This window comes from Capra hircus, chromosome 10 (genome assembly GCF_001704415.2).
Source record: "Capra hircus breed San Clemente chromosome 10, ASM170441v1, whole genome shotgun sequence".
In the NCBI taxonomy this organism is placed as follows: domain Eukaryota; kingdom Metazoa; phylum Chordata; class Mammalia; order Artiodactyla; family Bovidae; genus Capra; species Capra hircus.
This window is the reverse complement of record NC_030817.1, coordinates 55,815,314-55,837,315: the sequence shown is the minus strand read 5'-3', so window position 1 is coordinate 55,837,315 and position 22,002 is coordinate 55,815,314. Positions and strand designations below refer to the sequence as shown.

The window sequence follows — 22,002 nt, the reverse complement described above, 5'->3', positions numbered from 1 at the left end:
ACCTCAGGGGTTCCCAGAAGCTCCGCAGCCCTGATGCTGGTTCCAGAGCAAGACTGACCTGGATGAATCACTCTGGACTCAGCTCTCTCTCTTAAAGACAGTGTGCGGCTGGGGGAAAAATGAAGCATTACATTTCTTCTATTCTCAGCCTGTCTTACAAATAGAACTGCCTAATTGTGTGGAGGTGTTCATGTCGAGCCTGCCACCGTGACATTGGGAATTATTTAACAACACTCATACACCTTTAGAGAAGCTGAAATACATTAGCCATGGTAGGTTGAGTATCTCACTTTAAAATTCCACCTGCCAGTCAAGCCAACCATTTCTGCTTCCAGCCCATCTGCCGTGGTTCTACCGTGAGAGATGGGTCCCTGCATACAAGGACTCCTGAACCAGGTGGGGCCGCCCTGTCTTCAGTCCTTGTTCGGTTGCTAAGTTGTGTCTCTGCAGCCCCATGGGCTGTAGCACACCAGCCTTCCCTGTCCTTTTCTATCACCCAGAGTCTTCTGCCCTAGGCAGCCATGTTTGAGCCACGATTCAGAAGGGAGGACCCAGCTGACATCCCTGTCATGCGCCAATCAGGGTCGAACATCACTAACCCCCTAAAAATGAATAGCAGCAATCTGACTGCCCGGGACCAGCCCTTAATGCTTTCAGTGTGATGAGCATGGACAGAGCCCTCCATGCTAACACGGGCCTTGGGGCCTCAGGCTCCTTTGGGAACCTCCTGTGTTCATGGACATGCATCATCTGGGTCAATTCTTTTCTTTTTTTTTTGGATCTAGGTCAGTTCTAGTCTGACATGTGTAATATCCCAGGAATTACAAATCTCTTCCATTGCTACTGTTTGGCCCACCCACACCTGTCAGAATGTGTCTCGATACTTTTGACAAGAAACCCCAGCCCAGGGACTTCCCTGGTGATCCAGTGGTTAACAAACTGAGCTTCCAATGCAGGGGGTGAGGGTTCCATGCCTAGTCAGGGAACTAAGATTCCACATGCCATGTGGTATGGTATGGCCAAAAATAAAATTAAAAAAAAGAAAAGAAAAGAAACTCCCAGCCCATGTAGGCAGGCAAGAGCCAGGCAGCGGTCTTAAGGTTACTGCCTGTAGTTTTTCATTTCTTCTTTGTGTGAGAACTAAGCACAATGGCAACCAAGGTTGGAATCATTAAAAACAGGACACAAGAACCCAAGTCTTCGCCACTAAAACCCAACAGAATTGCTCATTTCTACTGCTTCCCAGATGGCACTAGTGTTAAAGAACTCGCCTGCCAATGCAGGAGACATAAGAGATATGGGTTCGATCCCAGGGTCATGAAGATCCCCTGGAGAAGGAAATGGCAACCCACTTCAGTATTCTTGCCTGAAGAATCCCATGGACAGAGGAGCCTTGAGGGCTATAGTCTGTAGGGTTGCAAGAGTTGACATGACTGAAGCAACTTAGCACGCACACACTGCTGACCCTCAGGAGCTTGTGGCCTTTGCAGGTGACTCTCTGAAGACTCCTCCTTCCAAAAGAGAAGCTGAATCTGTGAGCAGATCTGCTATTAAAAAGGAACCTCACATGATGGCCCATGTTGCCTCTACATTTAAATTTTATTTATCTGTAATTCTTTGAAAAATGTCCTAAAGCTGTCTGTGTACAGTCATTTGGCCTACTAAGAATAAAGGTACATATAAAATAATGAAAATAAATAGCATTTGTAATAATAAATTAAAAAAAAGAAGAATCTCAGGTTGAAGCTACTCATTTTCAGCATATTTGTTTCGAGGGATTAGGATGAGGCAATCCACAACACCATGGAGTCAAAAGAACAGGAGACAATCACAGTAACCCCAGGATACCCCCGTTCTAAGACAATGGAACCGGGCAAGAGTGAACACAGGGTCGAGTCTCTGAGATCAGACACCTCACGTGGAAGGCAGCCTGAAGTTAAAGGGAAGTGTCCCTGGTAAAAGCGTCTGGGTTTTCCTAACAGTGATCTCAGACTCCCACATCTATCTGTGTGCAGCAGGATGAGCTGTTGTTGATGGCCATGGGAATCAGGAGGGGCCATGTGTGGCCCCTCAAGGCGAGGACTTCCCTAGTGTCTCAGTGAATAAGAATCTGCCTGCCAATGGAAGGGACACAGGTTTGATCCCTGGTCCAGGAAGATTCCAGATGCCGCGGAGCAAGTAAGCCCATGTGCCACAACTACTGCAGCCTGTGTGCTCTAGGGCCTGTGAGCTGCAGCTGCTGAATTCTGTGCACCCTAGAGCCCACGCCTTACAACAAGAGAAACCACCTCAGTGAGAAGCCTGTGCACCGCAACAAAGAAACAGCCTGTTTCCCGCAACTAGAGAGAGCCTGAATGCATCCATGAAGACCTAGTGCAACCAAAAATGAATAATAAAATAAGTAAAATTTAAAAAAGCATAAACTCGAGGCAAGTGCAAAGGGCCACGGTGAGTTTTCCCTTTGCCAAGGCTCTTCTGCAGTGCTTTCATTTTATGCTGCAATTTTAGTGGAATTAAACCTGAATGGTCCCAAGTCATACATTAATTCATTTAATTACAAATGCAAACTGATCCTCAGCAAATTCTGAGGTCAGTATCACATAGGTTCTCCATGGCACAAGGCTACCAGCAGGCAGGTGAGTGGGCCTCTTTAGCTCAGGACTCCAAGCAAAATCTCAGAGAAGTTGCACTGGGGTCAGCTGTTGGACACAGGGCCCTAGGGAGGTGACTGGTGGCTTCTTACCGTGAGCTCCTGCTTCATGTACTCGATGGTGGCCTCTAGCGCCCGTGTGCCCCGAGTGGCCTCGTCCTCCACTGCCTTCACGGTCTTGAGGAGGGAGGTGACATTGGTCACCATCACCTGCATGGGAAGACAGGCCAAGAGAAAACAAAGTGTGCTGAGGTCCCATCCCTCTTAGTGCAGGTCTGGTGGCATGAGTGCCCACATCTCTACGTGAGGAAGGAACTCAGATGCACACTGCCCCCTCCAAAACCCTGCAGTGTCACCTCAGTCTCTCACTGGGGCACCCCTGGCACACATGCCCCTGGCTGGGGCTCCACTCTACCTTGGCAGCCCCCTTGAGCTGGTACATGGAGGGGTCGTCAGCAGGCTTGCTGGCAGCTCCCTTGGTAGCACCAATGAGATCTGAGAGGGCCTTGGCCACGTCTTTGATGGCATTGATTAATACTACCTGAAAGAGAGCATGCACCCTGGGTGAGCAGCCATGCCAAGATCACACAGCACAAGAGCAAGGCAGGGGGGCACCTGGGAGGCAGGGCTCAGCATCCACAGCTCCCCCGCCCGCAGCACAGGAGGGTCCCCAGGGCCTGCCCTTGGAGACTCCGGTGTAGGAGTCTGGGTGGAGATCCAGAATCCACGCTTGAAGAGGCCCCCTGAGGGAGGCAGATGCTGAGCCAGCATGCAGAACCCAGGTACAGTCTATTTGGCAAGTTCAGAAACACGTCCTGGCCGACAGCTCTGCTGAAAAGCTGCCTGTGAAAGGATGAAGGCAGCTCGGCAGACACCCCATGAGACAACACCACTCATCTGTACCCAGAACTGGTCACCAAAACCACTGAGAACAAAATGCATGCCCCCCTGGCCTGGCCTGCAGCTCCTATAGCAGCCCACCTGCATCCCTAGGTAGGATCCTGACCCACTCGCCATGCTACAGGCATGCAGGTCTCTCTCTTTCCCCATTGCAAATCCTCCCCCACTGACCTCAGGGCCTCTGCTCCGTCCCCTTCTCTGCCTGGACCCCAGCTTTTTTCATCCTTCAGGTCTCAAAGCAAATGTCATGTCCTCAGAAACCCTACCTGACCACTTGCGCCACAAGCCCATCTCCACCGGTATGCCCTCAGCTTGCCCTGCTTTATTTAATGCACTTAGCTGTAGTATAATAATGATACAGTAATGTGGAATTACTTCATTATATACCATCTGCCTTCGTCGACTGGAATGGAAGCTCCAGGAGGGCCGGCCTGGACTTCTGTTGTGCTTTGCACTCAGAACAAGGCCTGGCGTGTGGTGGGCACTCAGCAAATCCTCAGGGAATGAGTGGATATAATATACAAGTGTGAACCCACGTAACACTAGATGGAACTCAGCGCCTTAACTCTTCTAACTGAATAGACAACAGATCACTTCTGGGTGTTAGACTTGGAATCTCAAGTACCAGGCGTCCTTAGGAATTCCATGATGCTGGGTATTACATTTAAGTCTTCTGGGTCCAATAGCTACAATAAAAACTCCTAATTCTTACAACAATAGCTTCCCTGCACAGAGGGCAGTGTTCCAGGTGCCAAGTACAAGGCACACGATCTTATTTAACCCTCATCACTACCTTTTCGAGTGGGAACTACAATAATTGTGTCCATACTTGAAGAGCCTGGGATCAGCTGGGTTGGGATTCAGACTCTGATCAGCGTGATGCCAAGGACACAGTCTTCACTTCCACACTGTACTGGGCTCCTGTGGCCCTGACTCCTTTATCTGCAAATGGGGTGAGTAGTGCTAGCCAGCCCTCCACCCCCTACCACACTTCCAGCAGGATGAACCAAATAACAAATGTGAAAACATCTTAGAAACACTAGCGTCCCAGACACTGCAAGCACAGCCATGCTGTGACTCCCAGCCTCCCACCCTCTTTAGCTCGTGGCTTCTCACCCACAAAGTGCATGGACCTCTGCCAGCCTCGAAAACCACAGGGCAGGCTGGGTTGTGACAGGGCTCCTGAGGAGGGGCTGCAGTGGGGACCACAGGGAAAGGTGGAGCAGGCAGGCGTGCTGCTGACACCTGGCACAGGCTGTCCCCTCCCAGTCACCGGACAGTGACCAGGAAGAAGTGGGTGTACCTTTCAGACGGGGCATTTTGTACTGGTGGTCTCAAAAGAAGATGGGTTCTGGGACATCTGGATCATTTGGGAGTTAAAGACTAAGCAATTCGATACATTTTGGATTTAAATCCGAAGATCTAAATCCTCCCAGCTGATTCATTCCAGGTCGAGCCAGGCTCGGGTTCCAACTGTACTGATGCATTTTCTAGCTTTTCTTTCCTCCATGTGGGTAAGAACAATGCCCAGGCAGAGACTTCTGTGAATGCTTTGAATTCCACAGGGCAGTCAATCTGGGCCCTGATATTATCAAAGAGAAAGCCAGCACAAGGAGTAAAAAGCCAACACACGGAATGTTTCCTTCAAGGGGCTCCGCTCCACTGGAAGATGTCGGGAAGGGAGGGCTCACAGCCGTGGGGGAACAGAGCTGGTGGTCTTGTATTCATCAGCACAGTAGCTGTCATCAACCCTGGCACAGGACGGAGGGACGCTTTGTCTCCAGTGATGTCCAAATGGGCCTAACAGGCTTGTTAACTGAGTTTAAGCAGTGGAAACTGAAGTGTTTACCATTTGATGGTGCTGGGGGGTGAAACAGCAGAGAGATGTTTAAATCTGGCACTCAGGAATGGGAAGAATCCATCAACGATGGCCATAGTTGGCTGTTAGTTCAGCAAGAGCTCAGCTACTCTGTTGGGCATCCACGATGTGTGGAAGCCGTGTGTTTGTTTCAAAGATCAATAAACCATGGTTCCTGTCCTTGAGGAGTTGATGGTCTTGGCTGGGGGCTGGGGACCCAGCAGGTAACATCAGTGAAGGGGCTGAATCCAAAGCAGAGAATCACAGAGCCTGGAGACCATTTCTGCCCCTCAGTTCCTCTCTCTCTTCCCCTTCAGAGTCAGACTTCTCAAACGGGGCATCTATACATCCTGCCTCCTACCTTCACCCTCATCTGGCCACTCCTCACTAACAGCCCTGATGGGGTGAGCACTGCCATCCATGGCCCTGGAGCTGGCTCTCACGTTGTCTCCTTTCTTGCCTCCTTGGCAGTGTCTCTGGAGGGCTGAAGCACTGCTTGCTCTTAACATCAGGCCCCCGGCTTTCTTCCCACCCGCTGCTGCCACTTCTCAGTCTCCTTGCGCATGTTGTTTTTCCTGAAGATGGTCCAGATGATGGATTCCTCAGCTTTGCCCTGACCCCGTCTCCTCATTCTCCTCTGTGGCTGTGGTCACTGTTTATTGGCGAACAATCCCTGTATCCACACCGGAGCCAGCTCAAGCCTACTCACTTGTTCCACCTGAGTGTCTCTCTGGAACTTCTAATTCAACACACTGCAATCTGAATTCATCTGCATCTCCACCCAGGCCAGTCCTCCCTTCAGGGAGCCTCGGTTGGGTGCCGGGAGCCACTGTCCATTCACTGTTGTAGCCTGAAACACACGGTTGTCCTGGCCAGCTCCCTTGCTGTTATCTCCAAACACTTAGTGTGACCAATCATTTACCAAGCCTGGCAGAGACTGCCTCTCAAATCTGTGCGCTTGTATCTATCGCCACGGCTGTGCTACAGTCCATACCACTCTCCTGCCTGGATAACTGCTTCCTACCAGTCCCTGAACTACAGACACACCCACACACACACTGTCTATTCCCCAAGTTCCTATTTTACCTTCAGTTTCTTCTAAGACCTGTGCATCGAGTCTGTGGGAACATGAGGCCTGATGACATGCGTACCTGGGTCTCAGGGTCATCAGAGCCCAGGCTGGCGGCCCCCAGCTTGACCACCTCAGCGAGCTGGGTGATGGTGGCTGCAGAGGACTGAGCTGCCTGGGCCAGCTTGTCTGGAGTGGACGCAGCCCCCGACACCAGCAACTTTGTGTCTTCCACCAAGGCCTTGGCTGTCTTCAGAATGTTCTCCCTGAGAAGGGTTGGGGGAGGGTAGGGGAAGGGGGCAGACAAAGGGTAGACCTTGGTCACTGGTAGTCAGGAAGAAAAGAAACCCTGTGTGTGTGCTCAGTCATGTCTGACTCTTTGCAACCCCATGGACTGTAGCCCTCCAGGTACGTCTGTCCATGGGATTTTTCAGGCAAGAATACTGGAGTGGGTTGTCATTTCCTACTCCAGGGGATCTTCCCGATCCAGGGATTGAACCCACATCTCTTATGTCTCCTGCATTGGCAGGTGGATTCTTTACAACTAGCACCACCCAGGAAGCCCAGTTAGGAAGAAAAGAAATCCTGCTAAGGGCTTTTATTAAAGAAGAGAGGTGATCCAGTTCTCCTCTTGTAATAGGAGGCTCTCATCTCCCATGTAAGAGAATTAGGATAGAGGAGAGGAAAGTCAACTCAGAATTCCCAGTCAATTAATCATAAAACTTCAATTACAGATTCAGGGCTATCAGTTTGGTCCCCTTTCCCAGCCCTGTAGCTTCCTCCCTGTGGTTCCCAGTATCCCTGAAAATACTTCATAGCGACAAGGAGCTGTGAGGACACATGGGCAAGGGGACCTGGACGTCAGAGCCCAGGGGGCTGAGTTTTGGAAGGGGTGACAAGGCACTGGAAATCACCTCCCCTGCCCAGTCTTGGGGCTACAGAGAGAGGAAGAAAGGTGCTGGACGTGTGGCAAGGACATGGGGGGATATATCCAGCAGCAAATGGAGACCCTAGCACCAGCCTCTGAAGCAGAGTCTGAAAGAGCCAGCTTGGGAGAGACAGCAGGCTTGGAGCTTCACTCTCCATTTAGGTAGGAGCTAAACACCTGGCTGGGCCACTCCCAGTCCCACTAGGGTTAGTGAAAAAATCAAGGGCATAGCTTTTTAGCTTAGAAATAAAAAAAAAAAAGATGAAAAAGTTGGAACAGACTGGATGTAGCCTGTGAAAGGCAAAACTGGAACACAATTCTGTTTGTAGTTGAGAAAAGGCACTTATTTGGATTACGTGGTCCATTTCCCCCATGTCCATTTTGAATACCCTTCCAAAATAAAAATGCATAACCGTATTTCTGGATGTTGGGCAGCATCTCCAAAGTCCATCAGGCCACACTGAACTTCTCCCTGTCCAGGAGCCCCCAGGATGGCTGTCACTCCCATACCTGTGGTCTGCGAATGTCTCGTTGTTCTCTGCATTCAGAGTCCCTGCAGTCGCAAACATGATGGTGGTGTCCAGGTCGGCGATGATCCCGGATACGGCAGTGGCAGCTGTGATACATGCCTGGGTTCCCTTGTTCCCAGCCTGGAGAGCTGACAGCACCAAGGATACCTGAGGGCAGAGAGGGCACGTCAGCGGGCGTGGAAGATGGAGAAAATATAACCCCAAAGTTTTCAAACTAAAAAACAAAAAAGAACACAAAGAACACAAAAAATAGAACAGGAGGAAACTCTTCCAAACTCACTTTACGAGGCCAGCATCACTCTGACACCAAAACCAGGCAAAGATGCCACAAAAACAGACAATTACAGGCCAACATCCTTGATGAACACAGAGCAAAAATCCTCCACAAACTATCAAGAAACCAAATTCAACAAAACAATAAAAGTATCACACACCATGATCAAGTGGGAATTATTCCAGGGTTGCAAGATTGGTTCAACATCCAGATATCAATGTGATATACCACATTTACAAAACAAAGGGTAAAAAATTAAATAAGTCACCTCAATAAATGCAGATAAAGCATCTGACAAAATTCAACAGCCATGTATGATAAAAACTCTCAACAAAGTGCATATAGAGAGAACACATCTCAATGTAATAAAGACCTCATACAACAAGCTGATAGTTAACATTCTATTCAAAGGTGAAAAGCTAAATGCTTTTCTTCTAAGATCAGGAACAAGACAAGGATGGCCACCACCAGGTTAATTCAATACAATAGTAGAAGTCCTAGCCAGAGCAGTAAGACAAGAAAAAAAATAAAAGGCATTCAAATTGGAAAGCAAGAGTAAAACTGTCCCTATTTGCAGATGACATGATATTCTATATAAAAAACCCTGATGATTCCATAAAAAAACACCAAACTTTTAGAACTAATAAATTAATTCAGCAAACTTGCAGGATACAAAATCAATAAACAAAAACCTCTTGTGTGTCTATATACTAATAATGAACTATCAGAAAGAGAAATTAGGAAATCAATCCCATTTATAACTGCATCAAAAAGAATAGAATACTTAGGAATAAATTTAACCAAGGAGGAGAAAGACTTGTATACTGAAAACTATAAGAAGTCAAAGAAATTGAAAAAGTGCAAATAAATGAAAAGACATTTTGTGCTCATGGATTAGAAGAATATTATTAAAATATGCATACTATCAAAACCAATATACAATTCAACACAATTCTTGCCAAAATTAAAATGGCATTTTTCAGAGAAAATGAACAGTCCTAAAATTTGTATGGAACCATGAAAGATCCAAATAGCTAAAGCAATCTTGAGAAAGAACAACACTGGGAGCATTGTGCTTTTTGATTTCAAACTAAATCACAAAGCAACAGTAATCAAAACAGTATGGTAAAGGCATAAAAACAGATGTGTAGATGGAATTAAGAGAGCTCAGAAATGAACCCATTCATATTAGATCAATTAATTTATGACAAAGGAGCCAAGAATATACAATGAGGGAAGAACAGTGTATTCGTTAAATGGTGTTGAAAAAACTGAACAGCCAAATGCAAAAAAATTAAACTGGATCGCTATGATTCACCATACACAAAAATTGACTCAAACTGGGTTAAATGCAAGACTTGAATGTAAGACCTGAACCCATAAAACTCCTAATGAAAATATAGCTGGTCACTTCCTTGACAGAGGTCTTGGCAATGGATCTGACACCAAAAGCACAAGCAACATAGTAAAAATAAACAAGCGGAACTCGTTTACATACTGATATACATATATATGTACGTATATATGAATATATATGTATATATAAAACCGAAAAGCTTCTGCACAGTAAAGGAAAACACCAACAAAAGGAAAAGGCAGTCTACTGAAATGGAGAAAATATTTGCAATTCATATATTTGATAAACATAAATAGAACTCAAACTTATACAACTCAATAGCCACCCCCCCCCAAAAAACCATCATTTTTAAAATGGGCAGACTATGTAAATGGACATTTTTTCTGAAAAAGATATACAGATGGCCAACAGGCACATGCAAAGACGCTCCACATAATTATCAGGGAAATGCAAATCCAAACCACAGTGAACTATCACCTCACCTCTGTCAGGAAGTTTATTATCAAAATGAAGTAACAAGTGTAGGCGAAGATGTAGAAGAAAGGGAATCCTTATACAACTTTTGCTGGAAATAAAAATTGGTGCAGCCCTATATGAAAAATTTTACGGAGATTCCTCAAAATATAAACATAGAACTATCATATGACTGAGCAATTTCACTTCTGGCTATGTATTTGAAGAAAATGAAAACACTAACTCAAAAAGACATATGCACCTTCATGTTCATTGGAAAACTATTTGTCATAGTCAAGACATAGAAAAAAATCTAAGCATCCATCAAAGGAAATTAGATAAAGGAAACGTGGTACATACATGCAATGGAAAATTATTCAGCCATAAGAATGAAATCTTGCCATTTTCAACAACATGAATGGACATCAAAGACATTATACTAAGAGAAATAAATCAAAGAAGGACAAATGCCACATATCCTCCCTTTTATGTGGACTCTGAAAACAAAGACAAAGACAAACACCGAGCCCAAAGGTACAGATCGGTGATTGCCAGTGGCGGGGGGTGAGGAGGAGGAGAAATGGGAAACAGAGAAGAAACTTTTCGTTTTCAGTTTAAATACACTGAATAAAAATGAAAACAAAACAAAAAAATTCAATCAAATGTACAGAAAGAGAGATCGGATTTGTAGTTATGGTAAGGGGGTGGGGTAGAGTTTGGTGATGGTGAGACTGAAGGAAATTGGTCAAAGGCACAAACTTCCAGTTCTAAGGTAAATCCTAGGGCTGCAATGCACTAATGATGGCTATAGCTGACACTGCTCTGCGATCTTTATAAAAGATGCTGAAGTCCCAAGAGTTCTCATCACAAGGAAAAAATACACAGGCAAAGGCACTTTTTGCATTTATAATGAACTATGAGTAACATACAGTGTTATTTGTCAACTATATAAATCTCAATAAATCTAGGGGGAAAGTAAAAAACAAAACCAAACAGAACAGTGAATTTTCTCTCTGGGAGTCAGTATGGCTTGGGGTTGCCAGCAGTTTGGATCCAGCAGCCTGCCTGACTTAGCGCTGCCATTGCTGGTGGCACCACCTTGGGCAGGGTTTCACCTCTCTAAGTCTCAGTTTCCTCATCTGGAAAAGGGGGCTATTACTTCTTACCAGTCAAGGCCAATGGGAGGAATAAGTGGGGGAAGATGCATATAAAGTACTTGGCATGTAATAAGGGTTTACTAGATGGTGCTGGAGAAGACTCCTGCCAGTCCACTGGACTGTAAGGAGATCAAACCAGTCAATCTTAAGGGAAATCAACCCTGAATACTTGTTGGAGGGACTGATGCTGAAGCTCCAGTATTTTGGTCATTTGATGAGAACAGCCGACTCATTGGAATGGGAAAGATTGAGGGCAGAAGGAGAAGGGGGCATCAGAGGATAAGATGGCTGGATGGCATCACTGATGCAAAGGACATGAACTTGGGCAAACTTCGGGAGATGGTGAGGGACAGAGAGGCCTGGTGTGCTGTAGTCCATGGGGTCACAAAGGGTCGGACACAACTGGGCAACTGAACAACAACAACAAGCTCTCGGCTGACACTTGTCACTCCTTCCCTTGGCTGCCTCTTGACTAGAAATTCTCCAGAGTGGACCCCAGAGGGGCTGGAGCCCAAAGAGGATGCCTTCCTTTAACCTCTCCACTCCACCACCCCCCTGCGCCACCACCTGCCACCAGCACACCCTTATGCTTCTAGAGACATCTCCCCCACAAGGCAAGCTGGGTCTGCCCCAGCCCTGGGGATGGCTCCTCTGCCACGGTAGAGGAGCTGAGCTCCCTTCACAACCACCTCCTATCTCCCAGGCCTCCCCCCATGTTCCTGCCACACCAGCCCCCTCCTTCCTTCTCTACCCACCTGCTGTCTTCCTCTTATGGGTCTGTCCTCCTGGCTGGGGATGATCACAGACATACCTAGGCAGGTAAGGATGATGCTGGGTGGAGATGGGAGGGCAGGGAGATGCAGCAGGAATCTACCCGTAAGGCTAGATACTCTGAACAAGCCAACTCCCTGCCTCTCATCCCTCTCCTGGCATCCTGAGTCAGGGGTACTCTGCTTGGAGAAGCAGGAAGATGGAGGGAGGCCAGCTCAGGAAGATCAGGCTGCATGGCCATGCTCACTGGCACCTCGCAACTTGGACCCCCTCCTCCCCTCCTTCATGCTCCTATTCCAAAGTCTCCTACAGGGGAACTTGGCAGGAGTAACTTCAACAACAGGAAGGGCTTTCAAAGGAGGGAGAATGCCTTCCTCGAGCTGAGAGATTTATTTCCTTGTCCTGGGGAAGCCTGGATAGTCCTGTGGGCTGCGGGAGACCGATGCCTGACCACGGTGAGAGACCACGGACAGAGGAGCCTCTGTCCCGGCAGCTTCCAGGGGAGGGTCCCCTGTGCACCCCTCAAGTCCTGCTGCCAAGCTTCTCAACAACGCGGAGCTCTCTGTCCTGCAACCCAAGCGAAGGAGAGGGCAACACCCGCTAAGCACGGGTGATGCTGCCGGCACCCCACGCGGCCTGTACAGCAGCGGCCCTGAAAAATAACTCCAAGGAACCAGCCAAGCAAAACCATCAGCAAACTGCAGGAGGGTCTAGGAGGGAGGGACATTCAGAACGGGGTGCTGTGAACCAGGGAAAACCTCCTAGAAGAAGGGGTGTTGGAGAACAGAGTTAAGGAACAGTGGCTGAAATCAATCAAACTTTGAACGGTGTGCCTGGCATGGTGCCAAGCTCTTTGACACTAATCTCTGTATATAACCTGCACAAGCCCTGGGCCAGATAGTCTACTTCTTCATCCTCCCTTGACTGACAAGGAAATCGAGGTGTGGCAGGGGGAAGGAGCTTAGCTGAGCCCTATGCTCTCTGCTATGAGAGTCTGTCTCTACAAACAGCTGCCCAGAGTCAGGAAATGTCCTGTGGCTCCTGTCCCCCTTCCCCACCATGTGACCTTGGGGGGCTTAACCCTACTCATTGCACTGTCTCCTCTGGAAATAAACAGGTTACACAAGAGGAGATGTGGATCCTTCTTACCTAGTCTCAGCACTTGGGAGCCTCCCTGAAAAGGGAGGGTGGGGGCAACAATGTCCCCAGGGGCTTCAGGAGAGGTCCTGGTGCTGACTGTGACTTGGACGTGGTCTGACCAGTCTGTCCATAGGAGAGCCCTTCAAGGTGACCATCAGGGCCCTGACCTCGGTGGGACAGTCCCTCAGCTTCTCAGGATGACGGATCACCCCCAGCTGCCCTGGGAAGACCCTGGGTGGGAGGGAAGACATCTGGACCTGACTGGGCCGGCTGGTTTTGGGCTTGGTTGCCTGGTCTGTGCCTGGGCACAGCTGGGTGTCATCATGCCTGCCTGGCCTGAGGGCTGCTCCTTACCTTCTCTGTGACAGCGCGGGCACACTCGATCAGCTCCCTCTTGGTGTAGCTGTCCGTGGGGCACACCTGGAGGGCCCCTGCCTTCTGCACCAGGAAGATGCAGCCGTGACCCAGATCCTGTACCCGAGTGCGAATCTGGAAGCCGATCTGTGGAGGCAAGTCCGGGGTGGGGAGGCAAAGTATGATGGCCCTGCCGTCGAGGTCTTCCCTCCGTGGAAAATTTCTCCTATGTCCTAGGGGAGCCTGGCTAGGAAAATTCCACTGCTATTAGGAGCCTGTGTTTGGTGAACTATGGAATTTGGTTGGGTTTGCTTCCCTTTTTAGAGACTGTAAAATGCCCACAGTCCCCAGTAAGCAAGCTTGGTAATATTTGTTACCTTTTCTGCTGCATTGCTTATCTGTATCCTGAGCCACTAGGTAAGAATGTTAATTAGATGAACTCTGTGGGATTATTCATTCAACCCATGTTTATTGAGCCCTTCCTGTGTGTCAGGGCCTCTTTGAAGTAGGCAAGGCATTTAATTTCATTGATTCCTCACAAAAGCCTAGAGAGGGTAATTAGAAGTTCAGAATATACAGCTTTAGTATAAAGCATATTTTAAAGGGTTCAGATTCTTACAAAATTACTGTGTTTACCAACCAGAACGCCTTTTTTCCTCAGCTGTACCACGGAGCGAGAGCAGCCATGCTGGGCCCAGGCTTCCTTTCCAGCAAGCCAGGTTGAGGTTTCCGTAAAAAGTCACACTTTTAGAGCTGCTGGCCCAGCAGGCATGCATGCTTTTTATGACTCCTACGTTGTGTGATCAGAAATGGGAATTTGCTTAAAAAAAGCCAAATAAGCTCCACTATGGACAAGGTGCCAGCTGTCTCTTTGTGGTGTTAATAAATTCCACCTCCATTTCCCAACTATGGTTTTTCTAGTAGTCATGTATGGATGGGAGAGCTGGGCCCTAAAGAAGGCTGAGTGCCAAAGCATTGATACTTTTGAAATGCAGGGCTGGAGAAGACTCTTGAGAGTCCCTTGGACAGCAGGGAGATCAAACCAGTCAATCTTAAAAATCAACCCTGAATATTCACTGGAAGGACTGATGCTGCAGCTGAACCTCCAATACTCTGGCCACCTGATGCAAAGAGCAAACTCACTGGACAAGGCCCTGATACTGGGAAAGACTGAAGGCAAAGGAGAAGGGAGTGACAGAGGATGAGATGGTTAGATAGCATCACTGACTCAGTGGACATGAATCTGAACAAACTTTGGGAGAGAGAGGAGGACAGAGGAGCCTGGTGTGCTACAGTCCATGGGATCCAAGAGTTGCACAAAACTTAGCAACTGAACAACAGCAAACAATCTCCCAAAGCTCGCATTCTTCTGGCTTCGTTTCACAATTCCCTTTTCTGTCTGATCAATACAGCCCAGGTAAGCAAAGGAACACAGAACAAAATACCCCTAAGCTAAGAGTTATTTTTAAAAAATCCACAATAATTAGAAGCTGGGTGCTTATCCTTCCAGCATCTCTCAAGAAGAGTTACTCAGAGAGTCCAGGTTTTATGAGTAAAACCTGGGAACTCACACACCTGGGAATTTGAGCTACCTGGATGCAGTCTTCCAACATCATCCCATGTGTCAGAGTTTAAGAAAGGGCGATTCTGGGCAGTGAGGAGGCTGCAACTGCTCACTCTGTTATGGACAGACATAATGCTTTCAGGGGAAAATGTTATTCCCTTAACCCTCTGAGGCCCAAAGGATGTTTAAATCCATTTGTAATGCATTCTCCTGCCTAGGAAATGAGCTTCTGCTCTTTGGGGTGTCTTCTATTCACACATGAGCAGATGCTACAAAAGCTCTGTAATTAGGCAGGGCTTCTTGCTGACCGTCTCCACATGGAATGAGACATGAGCATCAGGCCAGGATCGTGCAATCAGACAGTTCTGAAAACACATCTGGACTAGTGCAGCATCAGGGTCACCACTGAGAACGAGAGAGGCTTGAATTCAGCCCACACAGTGGCAATGCCATTGAAGTGCATCTGTTTGCTGGGCATGTCTGCTGGTTTAAACATAAGGTCAAGTTGAAGCAGGGGGATGCCCCAGTAAAGACTATTCTCAGGCTGGCTCTAGAGGCTTTTCAGACCCATATGGTGTAACCCTAAGTTCCCAACAGTCAGAGCAAGGGACTTCCCTGGTGGCCCAGTGGTTAAAAATCTGCCTGCCAATGCAGGAGACACAGGTTCAATCCTTGGTCCAGGAAGATGCCACACGCCAAGGAGCAACTAAGCCTGTGCGCCACAACTGAGCCCTAGAGCCCATGCTCTGCAACAAGAGAAGCCAGTGCGCCACCACAAGAGAAAGCCTCTGTGTAGCAAAGAAGACCCAGCACAGCCAAAAATAAATGAATAAATACAGTTTACAATTAAAAAGAAAAGAGAGCGAACCCAAAGGTAAGAGCTCTGCTGTCAAGGATGAGCACAGGTCTTCAAGGGCAAGATACTAACAGGGAAGTCAAGTAGGGGGATGGAGAAAGAAACAATCACAGACTTTCACAATAAAAAAAGACCTTATGAGTTCAATCTTCCCATTTTACAGATGAGGAGACTGAGGCCCAGAGAAGTGCTGTGATTAGCCCAAGATCACATAGCCAATCCCTCACAAAGCCAAATGACAATCTAAGTCTTTCATCCCAAGCACGGTGCACTGTTCATTAGATCACTGTTTTTCTAATTTGATTTTTTTTTTTCCACTTAGCAGAACTCTTTCCCACTCCCCAACAAAATCTTTCATGGAAACTCAACATCTAAAACTTAAGGAACTTGTTATTACTCTACTCTTTCTTTAGAGTTAAAATTTATATTCTTGGCTCAAATAGTCAACAGTTGAGGCTAAGTGATCCAAAGGTGGGATTATAAAGGCCAGTTACAGCCTTGGCCACCGACTTGTTTCTACATTTTGCCCTGGTTGCATGGTGTGGAGGATACTGGCCTGTGCATAAAGCAAAAGGGGAGCATTTTCTTACAGATCCCTGACCACCCCAGACAGAGCAGACGCCATGCCAGCTAGAAGCCAGCACAAAACCACCCATGCCCCAGGGCAAGGCCCGGGGTGGCAGGGGGCGGGGGGGGCGGGCAGTGTATGTTTAAAAAGGGAAACTCGAGTCAAACATGTGCAGAATTCCAGAGCACCAGCTGCATGGGGTTTCTAGAGAATGTGGTATGAGGCTACCGTGCCAGAAAAGACCTGGTTTCCAGAAGAGCCTTCTCCAGGCACCCCTCCTGCTCCCTGCATAGAGCCGAGCCTGGGCTTTCTGTTTGCAGAATGACAGGGCCCTGGGACAACCACAGGCCACCGAAATCACTCCTCAGTCACGTGGGGGTGGGAAGGAGGCGGCACCCACTCCTGAGCCATTCCAAACCTGAAATCTACTGGCTGACATGATAAATGGTGGGAAGACACCCCCTCAACCTCCACCACCACGACCCACTCATGTTCTCTTAGCCCCCTCAGAAGGCTGTGCTATAGAAACACTCCCAGCGTCCTGGCGTTCAGCCTCCTTCCTGGAGATGACTTCATGTTTGTAGCAAGCAATCCTCTAAATACAGCTATGGAGCTGGCAGTGGTCACCAGTGGGAAATTTCAGTTAGGAAGCCCAAGGAAGTCCAGCACCAGAAAGCAAAGGGATGAGACCAAATGAATTCAACAACAGAAAAGCTTTGGAGTCCTTAGTCAACCCTGGGCTTGGTCCTGGAGTCTGGGTCTGTGCTAGATCACATGACTATCTTCTATAGCTTGGTGCAGGGCAAAGAGCACAAACTGTGATTCCCAATAAACCTGGGTTCGAATCCTGACTTTTCTATCTACACAGTAACTTGTTACCTTCTTATTATACTTGAAACATTCACTTAGTCCAAAAAGTTATTTAAAAACGGGGCTTCGGACTTCCCTGGTGGTTCAGTGGTTAAGAATCTCCCTGCCAATGTCAAGGACACAGGTTCAATCCCTGCTCCAGGAAGATTCCACATGTTGCCGGGCAACTAAGCCCGTGCACCTGGAGCCCTTATTTTCAACAAGAGAAGGCAGAGAAATGAGAAGGCTTCTCATTGCACCTACAGAGTGGCCCCTCACTGCAATTAGAGAAAGCCTGTGTGCAGCAATGAAGACCCAGTGCAGTCATAAGTAAGTCAGATTTTAAAAGGAGGGTGGGTTTAACACGAACTGTTGCAGCTGTGTGGTCCTGGGCATTTCTCAGTGTTCCCTGAGTCTCCTTGGTTTGCTTATCTATGAAATGGGAAGGGCAAATGATTCTCGCCTTACACACTGCAGTTCAGGGAAGATGGGCCAGAGCCCATCACAGGATCTGTGCCGTATGGATTGGATAAATGGTTTGCATATTCCTATCTGTCTCCATGATCACATGGGTTAGTGAAGGACACCAGAATCAACACACTCAATGGTACTGCAATTTCACGGGATGTTTTATACTGCTGGAGGAACATCCTAGAAGGGAACACATTTTGAAAGGCTGTTGCAGATAAGGGCTTTACAAATGCTAAGCTTCTCAAAGCAACACTAAACTTCTCAGCAAACAGCACTAACCCCTTCCACCTTCCACCCCCACAGTGATCCAACTCACCGCCAGTGTTTATTATAAAGGAATGTTGCTCTAAGACATAAAACTTGGAGTTTGAAATTGGCAACTTGAGTCAAGCAATACTTAAACCTCAAGAAAAACCCTCAATTCCCCCATCCTGCCCAAATAAAAGTAAAATGGAGAAGATTGTCTCCTGGTTTTGTGCCTTGCGGGAAATTAGAAGCCTGGCTTTCATGAAGTTCTGGCTCTCATTTCAATTGGAGGGAGCCTAAGAAACACTGATCCATCATCTTTTACTGCCTCAAACTAAACAAAACGTACAGATTTTTCTCAGGCTTCAAGATCAATTACATCGGAAACCAGGTCAAGTATAATTTGCCTGGGAGAGCTTGTGGAAGTTGGAAAGGCAGTAATGGATGTTATCTGACAAACTACAGTTTCTCCTGAGACAGAAAACATGGCAGGGAAAACCAGCGTGTGCAGGGCACTGCTTTCCCACCTACAGAAAGTGTGCCTTGGAGTGGAAAGTTTTAGGGACGTCTAGAGTGGACGCCCATCCCATCTCGGGGAGAGGGCTGTGGTTCTCACCACGGGCTCTTGACAAATGTTCCTGCCAGCTTTTAAGACACCCAGTGTTATGAGTGGTTACAGCGACGTGCTCTCAGACACGGCACCATCATCACTAAACCTTTCCCCAGTATCTACATTTAGAAGCCAGTGGCTCACGGGATATATCTTTTTCCTTCTTTTTTTAAAACGAGGAAGTGTAGTAGCAGTGTAGTGTTAGTTGCTCAGTTGTGCCTCTTTGCAACCTCATGGACTGCAGCCCGCCAGGCTCCTCTGTCCGTGGGATTCTCCAGGCAAGAATACTGGATTGCCATTCCCTTCTCCAGAGAATCTTCCCCTGGGTCTCCTGCATTGCAGGCAGATTCTTTAACATCTGAGCTCTTTAAAGGGAAGTCCCTTTAAAAAGAGGAAGTATATCATAAAATGCCAAGCTGCCAGAGGGTTTTAACTTTTCTGGAGAAGTTATTGCAGTGATGTTAGCAAAAGTTTTGAATTTTCCATGGAAAAACTAGCAGATACAAAGCTCCAGCTTGATGTTCAGAGGGCAGAGCCAGGACTTTTCCTGTCATTGTCACATTCTGGAAAAGCCCGAAATGCTGACTCGGCAGAGCAGACTGCAGGCCCGCAGTGAAGGGGCCGGCTTCTTACTTGCCCTGGATATAAATATTTTCACATGCTGTGATGTGGGGCTCTCTTGGGTATACACATAATTCCACAGTCTTGGGGAAAAAAACTACATTGCTTCAGGGATCTCCTAGCCTTCTCAGTTTCCCCCCAAATATCTGTCTGGCAAATGCACACAAAGAATTTTCCTTTAGCAAGCCACCAGTAATTTTATATTCTCTCTGCCCCTCTGCGCTCCAGGTCACACTGCTCGTGTGTCTGGAATGTAGAACACATCTCAAGATGTAACGGTGAACAGGGGAAACCTTAATGGAACGTCAGCTGCCGCAAAGGCAGGGCCAGGATGTACAGGAGCTTGCTGCTTTGCTTTTAGCAATGCAATTTTCTTCCTGGCCTATTTTGTTTCAGTGGTCTGGGCTGCAATTAGAAAACTGTTTGCTTCATACACAGGGTGGGATTGCTAGCTCATAAGAACTCAGATGTGAATGCGTTCTATAGATCACGAGGTCTTCACTCAGCAATGCTGTTTAGGCTAGCACTGAAACTCCGGGAGTTGGTGATGGACAGGGAGGCCTGGAGTGCTGCAAGTCATGGGGTCGCAAAGAGTCGGACACGACTGAGCGATTGAACTGAACGGAACCGAAACTAACCAAAGAAAAATCATGGAAATTCCATCTTTAAAGATTCCTAGAGACAAGAGATCCAAACCAAACCCCCCCCCACAATCATAGTCTCTTTTAGTTTTCAATCCTCTCGAAAAGCCAAACACTTCTTCCTTTTGTCCAACCAAGCTTTCCCTACTGTAACAGAAGTTCCCTTATGCTTGTTTATGAAATTCAAAATTGCATGTTCATGAAATGAATTATGAGTCCACTTGCTCTTACTAAAGCGGGGGGGGGGGGTTCTGTTTTTTGTTTTTTAAATGATGGGCCTGTATAAAGAAATCAACGGAATCTTATGTGGGTCTCTGACCATTTTTCTTTCCTGATAGTGACTTGACAGACTCATGGCAAATAGAATTATTCATGCTGCAGTCTAAAAACTCAATCAATCATCCTAAAATCTCAAAACGCAGGCACTGTTAGACACTAAAGTCATCCCATGCTGGATATATATGTATGCAAGTACATATATATGTGATACTTCCATTTACATGCATTGTTACAACACACGTTAGAAAGTGATTGGGTTCTGGGTCTTCACTTCGGTAGTGTCACTGGGAGTCTTGGTGAAGACATGCTTAGACCTGACTCCCAGAAGAAACAGTAACTTGGGGACACTGTCTGTCATCGAAAGGAGAAGGGAAGACCAGCCACAACCTTCTGCCTTGACAGCCTGGTACATCTCAGAATCCCATGGATATCGTTACCTTGTTGTCCCTGGTCCCTGAAATTCACTCCACTATTCTTTACTGCAAGCTGGTCTGTCTTTCTCTAGGGGGCCGTGCACTGGGTCAGGCCCCTTCCATGTGTTTAACACTGATTCGCGGGTAATCAGGGGCCCCAGAGTTCCACCCACCCTGTGTGCTGGTCAATGGACCACTTGATTTCTCAGAGGTATGAGATATGGGACCTCTCAGAGAGTGGCCTCTGGAGTCAATCTTTTGCCTCTTTAAGCCTCCTACAGATGTACGTGTTCCAAGGTGAGTCTGTGTTGGCCATTAAGGAAAGTGGCTTGGGGAAGACAGGGAGGGAAGGACAAGAAGTCCACAGGGATCCAAGGACAGGGATCTGGACCAATTCTTCAAAAGTTACCAACATTTGGGCAAGACTTTGTTTCACAAAAGCAGGCTGGCTACACAGGTTTTTCTCAAGGGAGGGGCAGGTAGATCCCATACTTGGCTTGTCTAATACTTCTGTGAGCCTTTGGAAAATACACAAATAATCAAGTGGGTTGCTAAGCAAGCACAGGAAGTACGAGGAGAATGGCCATGTGCTCCTTGCTCTTGGGATGGGCTGGGGGACAGGAGACGTGGCAGAAAACTGTCAACAGAGTCCTTCTGTCTGCAAGACCCCCTCCCCAGGTGGCTCCAGCTCTATGCCCAGCAGCCTGAGGAAGCGCAGTGAGCCTGGAACACAGGCGGGGCTACTGGGTGTGAACCTGTGGGGTTGGCAGCAGAGGAGAGGGAACTATTGGGGTGGGGTGTTCTGGAGTGGAGCTGAGCTATGGAGACCGCCCGCCCCTCCCACCCCCACCATTGCCCGGCCGGGGGAGCCCTAGTGTGGGTTTGCGTCTAAACACAGGGACTTAAGGTGGCAGACCTCCTCTGGTTCCGCCGTGGCTGCTGCCAGCTGGCCCTGGAGAGCCAGTTGCCCATAGTCACTGGTCATTTGTGAAGCCAGTCCTCCCAGCTCCTCCGGGTTAGTAACCGACTTAGTCATCTGGAAAAAGAAAACAAGCAAGACACAAACACACACAGACACACAGAGAGAAGCATGAGAACCACGTGTTAATACCACTGGGAGCCAAAGGGTCTCATTCACTTTTAAGCTTGTGGCTCGCGTGTGGGGGCTGGACGCTGGAGAGCCCAGTTCAAGCAAAGCCCATGCTGCAGCCCACACGACAGGCCAGCGGGTCCTGGCTGGGTCAAGGCGACATGCTCGGGTGCAGGCTGTGCAGTGTGGAGGCCGGGCCAAGGGGTCCACTCTCTGGGAGGTGAGAGCGGTAGCCTCCACCAGCCCTGCCCTGTGGGGTCACCAGGGGAGCTCCCCCGAGAAACCACAAGGGAGCCCAGCCCTGGGCAGGGCGCACCCCCGGTCGTATGCTCTCCCAGGCTGGTCTGGTCTCT

At 47.9% G+C, this 22,002-nt stretch overlaps 1 protein-coding gene across 3 annotated transcripts in view; it reads right to left on the bottom strand.

The window, feature by feature from the left end:
- The window catches only part of TLN2 (talin 2), a 498,389-nt gene that overhangs the window by 39,632 nt on the left and 436,755 nt on the right, over positions 1-22,002 (bottom strand). For 2 of the 3 annotated variants that reach the window (XM_018054292.1, XM_018054293.1), the window contains exons 45-50: positions 21,476-21,595; positions 13,442-13,588; positions 7,916-8,082; positions 6,560-6,743; positions 3,066-3,191; positions 2,744-2,860 (exon numbers count right to left, since the gene is read on the bottom strand). In XM_018054292.1, coding sequence (XP_017909781.1) covers positions 2,744-2,860; positions 3,066-3,191; positions 6,560-6,743; positions 7,916-8,082; positions 13,442-13,588; positions 21,476-21,595 — 861 coding nt within the window. The remainder of the gene's footprint in view (positions 1-2,743; positions 2,861-3,065; positions 3,192-6,559; positions 6,744-7,915; positions 8,083-13,441; positions 13,589-21,475; positions 21,596-22,002) is intronic. The other variant, XM_018054294.1, reaches the window with a different exon arrangement.